Source organism: Alligator sinensis, unplaced genomic scaffold (assembly GCF_000455745.1).
Source record: "Alligator sinensis unplaced genomic scaffold, ASM45574v1 scaffold215_3, whole genome shotgun sequence".
Lineage (NCBI taxonomy): Eukaryota > Metazoa > Chordata > Crocodylia > Alligatoridae > Alligator > Alligator sinensis.
The window spans coordinates 858,524-868,709 of NW_005842175.1; the positions used below are offsets into that span (position 1 = coordinate 858,524).

The 10,186-nt window shown below is 46.6% G+C and overlaps 1 protein-coding gene across 1 annotated transcript in view; it reads right to left on the reverse strand.

The window, feature by feature from the left end:
• CSF2RB (colony stimulating factor 2 receptor beta common subunit) overlaps positions 1–10,186 on the reverse strand; it is a 30,867-nt gene that overhangs the window by 11,203 nt on the left and 9,478 nt on the right. Inside the window, exons 3-8 of the mRNA XM_006026006.3 lie at positions 7,989–8,121; positions 6,383–6,561; positions 6,002–6,159; positions 5,028–5,199; positions 4,309–4,444; positions 4,043–4,203 (exon numbers count right to left, since the gene is read on the reverse strand). Coding sequence (XP_006026068.1) covers positions 4,043–4,203; positions 4,309–4,444; positions 5,028–5,199; positions 6,002–6,159; positions 6,383–6,561; positions 7,989–8,121 — 939 coding nt within the window. The remainder of the gene's footprint in view (positions 1–4,042; positions 4,204–4,308; positions 4,445–5,027; positions 5,200–6,001; positions 6,160–6,382; positions 6,562–7,988; positions 8,122–10,186) is intronic.

The following is a 10,186-nucleotide window of genomic DNA, read 5'->3' on the forward strand; positions in this document are numbered from 1 at the left end:
CCTCCTATGCCTTCCTCTTCATTAGCCAAACATAATGTTACAGAGCAACAATGAGATATTACAGAATTTGAACCATATATGCAACCCAGTGAGATGGGGGATGATTATGTGGCCAGTTACAGTGCCGGCCCACCCCTCTGTCTAGGGTAGTCTTCCCTGTCTTGTCTGCCATGACTTGCTGTTCAATAATACAATATGAAATAAGCAGGAGGCTACCCATTTAATGCTCTGATACCATGGGGTCTACACATGGCTCTAACCTTCCCTTACTGTGTTCCATGCCTCACAGATGGCATCCAAAATTATTAGTTGCTCCAGCCAGAAGCTGGGCCAAACTCTGCCCCTTGCTGCGCCTCTCACATTCATCTCACTCACTCTGCCCGTTCTCACAGGGCCTCTTTCATACCACCCTTCACTGGGCCTCTCCCAACATGCTCTGCTCTTCTTGAGTGGCCTCTTCGAGCCATCAGGCTTGCCTACTTCCACTCAGGGCAATCCCCCCACAGCCCTTCGGGTGCCTCCTGCAGCCTACTCTATGGGTGATGGTCCTTGCACAAAACTAGGCCAACTCAAGCCACTAACCCCTCACTGGGCACTAGGGTCTTTCTGCTCCCCTTCCTGGGGCCACTCTCTACCCCCTCACTGGGACCAATTCTATGCCCCTTCCCGGGGTTTGGGGTCTTACACCCCCAGGGTCTCAGATGCCTTTCCCTTGGTATGCCTGGCCCCACTGTCTGCTCTAAGACCACTGAGTAGTGGGGGCTAGGATTATAAGGCGCCCCTACCTGCCTTTCACTGGGGAGCTGCCCCAGCACAGGCAGCCCCACCAGGCCATCCTTCCCCAGCAAGGTGTAGTTTCAAGTCATACCCAGGGCCAGGAACCTCCTGCCATCCCCATAGCTCCTGCCTTTACCTCCAAGGTGTTCCTGAGCAGCTACCCAACCAGGTGTTGTTCTGCCGGTTGCCAGCAGCAGACTCCTGGCCCACCCCTAGAGCCTGAGCTAAAATGTAGTCTGCTCATCTTTCCCCTCCAATCACATGGCTCTTACTGGGTCATGTGGCTGCCTCATCAGGGCTGGCCTGCACCTGCCAGCTGCCCTGCTGTAACTCAAAGCCCTTAAAGTGACAGGCACCAAAGGTGTTCTGTCACACCCAGTAACTGGAAGACAGCAATTATTCTCTGAAGTGCCCTGCACTGGTACATGGACCTGCAAATCTCCCCCTGAGGCATCAGCACCACTACTGTCAGTAAGCAGCCTATTGGCAGAGGTTGTATTTTGTTAGCAGTTGGTATTATAAGCTCTAAACAACCTAACAACCACATCCAGTGGGCTCTTGTTAGAACCTATTAAAGGCATAGTTCCTCATATTGTCCTTCCCCAGCTAACTGGAAATATGACCAATTGATAATGAAGATTAGTAAATTGAGATTTTTGAAAGATAGGTAAGTTCCACTAATGAACAATGTTCAGTTCATCTCTGAAGTGTCCTGTAACTCTCCCATGACTCATCACCAGGGATCCTGGTTTTCTCAGATAAAAAAAAAAAAATCCCCAAGTTTCGGATTTAAAAAAGTAACCCAAAATCCACATTTCTTACATGATTAAAATAAAATATCACTATATATATTAGTGGTGTTTCATTTTAATCACCCAAAAATGTGGATTTTGGGTTACTTTTTTTAATCTGAAAATTGGGGATTTTTTTATCAGAGAAATCCAGGGTCCCTGCTCATCACCACTGCTTCTCTTTGGGGGTGGTAAAGTCATTAGTGCTTGTTTTGACTGTTGTCTGCTTAAGATATTTTTTGGCCTTCTGGGATTTGGAGTGATACTGTATTCATAGTCTACTGCAACATGTCCATTGTTCCTAGCAAGAATTCCTCTGAGCTAATGGTGTTATTGTCCTCTTTGCCCAATCTAGCACAGCTAACTCTTGGAAAGTCTTGGATAGTCTCGGCTTTTGCTGTTTTCCACAGAGTCTACAGCTCCAAGTGCAGGTTTTTGTGGACTCTAACTTTGGCCTCTACATGCCTTTCTGTCTCAGGTCATTTGTCCTATAATGTTTCTGTCTCATTCTTTGCCATGCCAATGATGTCAGACCACCAGCCACCATCTATAAATTTCAGACTGGACTATGTTACTTCTTTTGCTTGAAAAGTTCTAATTCCTTTGCCAAAATTAATTCTGGGTCTTCAGTAACTAGGGGTGTGCGAAGCGGGCCCTATTTGATTTGGATTCAGCGCAAATCAGAGACAGTGATTTGATTTGTTGATTCAGATCACTGTCCCTGATTCAATTCAGCCAAATCCAAATCTGAAGATTTGACACTGATTCAGAGAATCAACCATTCATACACAGACACAGCTTTAAATGTTTCTTCTACATGCCTCAAGGTACCAGTGTGGCTCGTGAATGCTGCAATTCTGGGGTATGTGAAGCATCCAACAGGACTGCAGGGGGCCCTCCACATGCTCAGTGGAGAACCGGGAAGTGGACCGAAAGTACTTCCACTCCACTTCTGGGTCCACCAGGGAGTATGCTGGGGGGGCCCCCCCTGCACCCCTCCTGGCTCATCAATCTGCCATGGGGGGACCCCAGGTGTGCCCCAGACCCAAGAGGCACCAGTCACCAAGCTTGGGGGTGCAGGGGCCCCCCCAGTGTGCTCCCCGGTGGACCTGGAAATGGACCGGAAGTGCTTCTGGTCCACTTCTAGGTCTGCTGCTGAGTGTGCTGGCGAAAACCCTGTGCTTCTGTGGGACACTCCATGCACCCCAGCACTGCAGCACTCATGAGCCCCTGCTACCTTGAGGTATGTAGAAAAAACATTTAAAGCTGTGTCTATGTCTGAATTGCCAAATCTTTCCAAATCTCTCCAAATCGACGTGGAGGGTTCCAACTCGATTTGGAGAGATTAAAGGGTCCTTTGATTCAATTCGGGTTTGGAGATTTGTCCACCAACCCCCCCCCCGAAAAACCCCCTGGACTCATTGCTCCTGCCAGCGGGGGCAATCCCCGCTGCCCCCGCCGCCCCACGCCATGTCGGGGGCTATGCATGAGTCCCTGAAGCCCCAAGGCTGCTGCAGGACTGGTGAGTCCCGGGGGGGTGGTTTCTTAGAGGGCCAGAGCTGGCCTGGGCGGTGCACCTGTGTGGGGGCTGGGGGAGCAAAGTGGAGTCCAGCTGCATCTCTCTGCTGCAGCCACCAGGGACTGCCCAAATCATCAAAGCTCTTCAAATCTTTTCCAAAGATTCGGAGAGCTTTGAATTGATTCGGACCTTTAAATTGGTCTACTGATTCAATTCAGATTTGGAGATTCGGCCACCGAATCGGGCTGAATCTCCTCCAAATCGAATCACCATCCGTAGCTTCGCACAGCCCTAGTGGGCATCATTCGCATGCAATTACAGAATAACACGCTATTCAAACCTACTCCAGCTGTCATTAACATTTACAGAGACTTTAATATCTGATGGGGTTTTCGCTGTTCCTGGTTTCCACTCAGGATACTTAAATAGTTTGCTTTATTCCTGGTATCATCACTCAGAGCAAACAAGTCTAAATTCCAACTTATCAACACTACATAACATGAGCCATTGCACTACTAAACAATTAGTTTCAACCACTTCTTGTGAGAGCATCAGAAAAGACACTTCCTAAGGGCAATGCCCTGTCAACCAAGGTGCCAAGAAAACAGAGCATTATTCAAAACCCAGTGGGGTCAGTGAAAATATTAACATTGACTGATGAGAAATGGATCAGAACCTATGAATCCTTAGTGGTATCCTCCTGCTTCTTTTGGGCAGTCCAAGCCAACACTCCACTACTGCAAGCTTCCTCAGAGCAATGCTCTATCAATGCTAGTCAGAAACTCCAGTACCAAGATTCCTTTACCAACTATTTATCCCCTCCACACATCATTACAGAGCATTTTTCTCAGCCAATCAACCTCTCCCTGTTTTTCTCTTTTTTGATCAGTTATCTATCCATGGGAAAAAAATCTAAGAGACAATCCCAGGTTTATTACAGCAGAGAGAGTCTTACTGTGCTTGGAGGGTTCAATGTGCATCTCCACCTTTTGGGGCCGGACAGATATGTTGTACTGGAACATATGGTTGGGATTGGTAACGCTGATCTCACAGCTTTGAGATACATATGGGATGTTAGGCAACTTCTTCTCGTGAATTGGCAAACATTCCTTTTCTCTGAGGGAAAAATGAGGTGAAGCTGACATCAGCAGGGATAAGAATGGTCAGACACAGGAGAAAAGGTGCCACAGGGAAAAAGGATGCCACGGGCAGGTCACTTACTCTGATGTCTGTGTAACCTTGTAGAAGAGTGTGAACAAGACAGAGCTGGTGACCTCTTGCCGTACTTCCCAGCTGCACAGGAGGCGATCAACACCATTGAAGAGGCAGCAGAGATTCTTGGGATGACCATCATCTCCTGAGAAAGAAAGAGGTGAGGCTTCCTCTAGGCAGACCAGGAGTGAATGAAGGGAGGACAGTTGAGGAGTGACTTTTTTGTGGCCATCGCAAAGGAGGGGGATATTTTTAGCTTCAGGCTTCTCTAGCAAAGCCTGGAGCATTATATCAGCCCATCGGTCCATCCATCCACGAAAGAATGGATACACTGCATGAATCATGAGAAGCAGACAAGACTGACAACAACAGAGTCCATATCATAGAAACCATCAGCACCTGAGGCCAGGCTGAATAAGCTACACTACTAGGGGAACTGGGCGTAAAGAGCTTGTGCTGCTCCTGTCAGTGCAAACTTGGCACCTCTTCTATGGGACTAGGCTTTGCCCCCTATCGCTACTGATCTGGTTCCCTTCACAGACATTGCATCCACTCAAGTAAAAGTTGACGGTGACACAGGGGACCTCTGGGTGAGCAGAACATAATCATCACATTCCCAGTGCTCTTCAGCTCAGCCCCAAACATCTACTGCTAGTACAGCACATAGTGCAATGCTCCTCACCCCCCAACACCTCATCCGGACCCTTATTCTCTCACATCACGCTTACCTGCTTGGGTCTTCCAAGACACCTTTGTGCTCCATGCACTGTACTGCCCAGTAAAGTTACTCTCCTGGCTTGGCTTGGCTCGGACACAAGCAACATAGGTGCTCCCCGGTACAAGGCTGTTGTGTCTAAAGAGGTATTTGGAGGTGTTTGAGACCAACACAGAGGAAGAACTCTGTCCATGGGGGGTGAGAGAGTGAAGTAAGCAGAGAAGAGAAATAATGAGACAAAAGAGAGAAGAGGAGGGGACAAGAGAGAGAGGCAATGTCAGAGATGAGTGTGAAGACATCTTTGCTTGGTCAGTTCCATGTGGTGAAGCCCAGCTACATCTGTGATCCTGGGCTAGGCCACTGTGCAATGCTGCTTGTGTGGAGTTTATTGCTTTCAAAGGAGACAGATAGCTTTGTACTTTCAGGGTCTCAGGCCTTGATCCACAGGGCTAGATGGGACAAGAAGTGTGCAAGGCACACCCCCAGCCAGCTACACCATGTCAGAGGCATCATATCTATGACATAGAGCTCCCTGAGGATTTGCATATCAACCATTCTGGCTGTAGAGGCTAGCAAGTAGATAAAGGATTTTGGTCAAAAATATTTTAAAACAAAGTGCATATTCCTGCTAACCAATATATTTGTAATTTTCTCAAGATTTGGCCGAATTGTTTTTATAAGCAATAAACCCCTAAATACATCAATACATTTGGTTTCAACATTTTCAGAACAAAGTTGAATTTTACATTTTACATCTCAAATGAAACCAAACATTTTTTATTGGCTCAAAGGAAATATTTTGTTCAAACCAAATGAAACTTTTTCTGACATTTCTCTATTCCCAAAAATGTCCATTTTGTTTCAATTTTCCAGAAATTCCGGTGAATGGAGAAGTCAGTTCTCTGCACAGGTCTAAGTTCAGGCTGTCCTCTCCATGGTACAACCTAGAACACCACAGGCCAATGCCTGCATATGTCTCATGCTTACCTCCCAGGATTCCCAGTCCCTCTTGTAGGTCACTTCATATTCTAGTGTGTTGTCTGGCCAGGTGCTTCCATTTATCCCACCAGCTGCTTCCCATGCTAGCAAGAAGTCACCTCCTTCTGTCACATTGATGAAGAGGTTTTGAGGTGGGAGTGGCTGGACTGGAAAGGTGAGGATACAATATACAATGGAACAATCAGTATGTGGGTGGGAGAGAGACATTGATAGAAAGGTCTTACAATGGAAATAAACTTGGATTCCTGGCTGGATTCAGGATCAGTATTTTTGTCTAGGGCTAAGGGATCAGGCAGAAGGAAGAAACTTTCACTGCAAAGGATCTCAAAAATGTATGGAGAGGAAAAAACCATGGCATCTCAACTTTACCATTCTGGAAGAGAATGACACGCAGTTCAGTCTGTAGCTCCTGGTTGGGTTTGAGACTGTAAATAACTTTCTGTTCTATTCCAAAAGTGGTGTGATTTTTGCGGCACACCCAGTGTGTGTGTGAGCCCTGGCAGTCAGTGCGTCCCTCCACTTGGTGGGATTCACATGGGATCACAATGCTGCAGAGAAAGAGACCCAGAAGGAAATGATTTAGGTACAAAAAAAAATCCAAAATTTGGACTTTTTGAAACTGTCCCCATGGTCTATTCTATTCTATATTGGCCTTTATACCAATTTATCACCATGTACCAACACTTTTAATATATCACATATGATTTCTTCTCTTAGCCTTTCCCCGGGGGGTGGGGGGTGTGCAGCAGGGCATTTTCTTTTAGCTGAGTGCAGGCATTTTGAAATGATCTCATGCTGCATATTTCTGCTGGAAAAAGGGTTGCTGAGAAAACATGCTGCCACTCTCTGTACTAATTCTTCTTCATCCAACAACTGAAGACCTCCAAGGACTGGGCTGTTTGTTGGTAGTGGTGTGGTGATATGTGGTGAAGAAGAGGCATCACCACATGATGACTGGTAGTGGTGGAATCCATTTAGTATGACCAAGTAATCTAATTTACTTTCATCTTATGATTCATTCTTGTGGCCCATCATGTGAGAAAGACCTTCACAGAGCATCCTTGGAAGAATCATGTCATTTCACAGGATGTTTATCTAGAGATGACCACTTTCCTGGGGCCAGATCCAAAACCTGGTGAAGTTAGTGAGAGCCCTTTCATTTACTTCAATGGACATCAGAACAACCCACTTGTGATTTCAGCATCTCTTCCATACAAAGCAATAGAATTGATCTCTTTCACCTCCCATTTGCCTGTTTTCCCCAGACTTTGACCTGTCTCTCCTCACACCTGAATCTCTTTGTTTCCATATCTGTCCTTGCCTTTCTTCCTCCCCTGCCTTTTCTTTCCCTCCTGTCCCTTGCAGTCTAAAAGCTTGGTTGCCTTTTCAGAAGAAAGCTGATGTGCTGGGGAGATACAGAAATACAGAGCCTAGCATCTCAGAGAGGAAATCTGACAGTACAGATAAACATTTCTCTCTCTCTCTCTCTCTCTCTCTCAGCCTTTCCACGCATCCGTGTTTTGTAGAACTGACATCATCAGAGATGGCTGACACTGCTATAAGGATGGGCCATAAGGAGCTGCGTAGGAAGGGGAACTGTACCTGTCTCCTCTGCTAATAAATGACTTTCACACCTACATTGTAATGCCTCCTTCTCCACACCATGTGCAGGAACCTAACATGCCCTGGCACAGCTACCACTTGCAATCCCATAGACAACCAGTGGTAATGCATCCCTATTGTATTCAACTTCCCTCCTCCCTTCTTCTTCCCAAAGCAGATGTCAAAGTTGATTTGAGCTTCCAACTCCTCCCCTCCTCCCTACACACACAGCAAGCAAGCCCAAATGGCCATATATTACTCAAAGCCTGTCTGCCAAATCAATCCATTTCTCACTTCCCACCCCTATCTTTTAGATCCGGTAGCCAAGATCCCCTCATGTCCTTCTCCAGGAGAACAGAACTCAGGCACTTACGAGTCTTCAGTGTCATCATTATAGTAAAGAGTCATATTCAGGAAATGTTGCGCCTCTGAGCATTCCTCCCACATGCAGGTCATAAGAGAAGTGTAGTCATTATAACAGGTCAGGCTCTGCTGTGGGATGCTCTCTGCAAGGGGAAAAGCAGGCACAATAGAAAACAGGGGTCATAAAGAAAAGCAGTGCGGATTAATGAAATAGATGCACACTCTGCCACCATAGTGGGGAAGGACTGAGCAGTAAGGACTAAGATGAATTCTGGAGTGAAACCCTTGCATGTTGTTTAATGCGCATATTGTAGATTTCGTGAATATATCCTTACCCTTCCAGAGGCTCACTGTTGGGAGACAATAAAGAAAGAGGGTAATCACCAGTCCTTAGAGTCTAGCTGACACAGTCCCTATGTTGCCAGTTCTCATGATTATATCATAGCTCTCATTTTATGTAAAGAGTGTAAGTTTTTAGCCTATAAATTTGTAGAGGAAAGCATGAGCAATGCTCTAGGAATGCACATCCAAGTGGCTCAAAATATGCTATAACAGTGGCGCTCACCCGTTCCTCTCCACAGACTGCCACCTTGACAGGGTATAGAGGCTTGCGTGTACTGATGATCCTAAAAGCAACACTGTTGGGAGTCTTGTACTCCTGGTAGGGTCACCCATGGCGGTAAGGCCAAAGATGAGGTATCAAAAAGCAGTCCAACATAACATAAAGACGCAATGGTGGAGCAGGCAGATGAAGATGGCATGCTTCACAATGGCTGCAAAAGCGGATGAAGGCTGCAGTATAAGAGAAACCCCAGTCATTTTGGATATCCTTGCCACTGGACACAGGTTTCTCCTCCACCAAGATCCATGTGCTTGCTGACATGCGACGGCCTCCTCACATAAAACAAGTCACATGTAGGCTTCTCCCACTGGACCCAACATCTACCAAAAATAACCAGTCACCAATACCCAAACCTCTACAAAGCCCTGCCGTAATGGATGAGTGGTGATGGGGAGAAATGAAGTGATCACCAAAAGCCCCTAGTCACAGATCCACACTCAGACAGCGGTCACGTGTTGGCCACTGCACCCTTGGAATAGGACAAGAAGGTGATTTGGCAGCTGTGAATGTGACTGAGCAGTCCCTTTTAGGATCCCCTCTGCTCACTCTGCATGGGGAGGGGGCGAGAAAAGGTGCCCCAAACATAGGCTCTCTCACCTTATCTTACCTGACTGGATAGCCGCTTCCAGAGGGATCACTCAAATTGCGGTCAAAACACAAAAATGTCCTTTGCACCTTGGAATATACAAATCCTACTAGAAAACCCAAACTGTAACAGACCTGCATGTAGAACAGCTGAGAACTCTCGCATTTAACATCAGTATTGCTGCTATCAGCAAGATCAGACATGCAAATGAATGCCATCTGAGGAAGGAGCAGGGTAGCTATATGTTCTTCTGGAAAGGGAAACCTGCAAATGCCAAGTGAATACATGATGGTGGTTTCACCATCATTCACCAGATTGTCAGCTGAATGACCAAATTTCCTGTTGGCATTAATGAGCGCCTCATGACTTTTCACCTCCAACTGACCAACAATTTGTTTTCTACCAGTATCAGTGCATATGCCCCAATACTCATTGCCAAGGAAGAACAAAAAAAACCAGTTTTATGCTGACCTTAATGAAATCCTGACTAGCATTCCAAAAGATGATAAAATCATCTTCATTGGAGATTTCAGTGCAAGAGTTGGCAGGGTCTTTAATATGTGGAGGGGCACCATTTGGAAGGAAGGAGTGAGCAAGGCCGATTCCAGCAGCATCCTCTTACTCAACTAATGTGCAGAGCATGGCCTTGTCATTATTAGCACTATCTACAGAAACATGACAGGTAGAAAACAATATGGCAACACCCCCACTCAAACCCCCCCACTCAAAAAGGTGGAGTCCCTGGTGGGACTCCACCTACCTGGTGGGACTCCACCCATGACTAGACCACGGGTATAGATGGCTATACCCTGTACAGGAGGGATCGTGTAGAGAAAAGGGGCGGGGGGTAGCTGTCTATGTTAAGGAAAGCTACACGTCCCTGCAAGCTGATATTGGCGACCAGGGTGGACGACTGGAGACCCTCTGGGTTAAAATCCATGGGAAACACAGCACAGGGGACACAATGGTAGGAGTCTACTACAGACCTCCCACCCAAAGT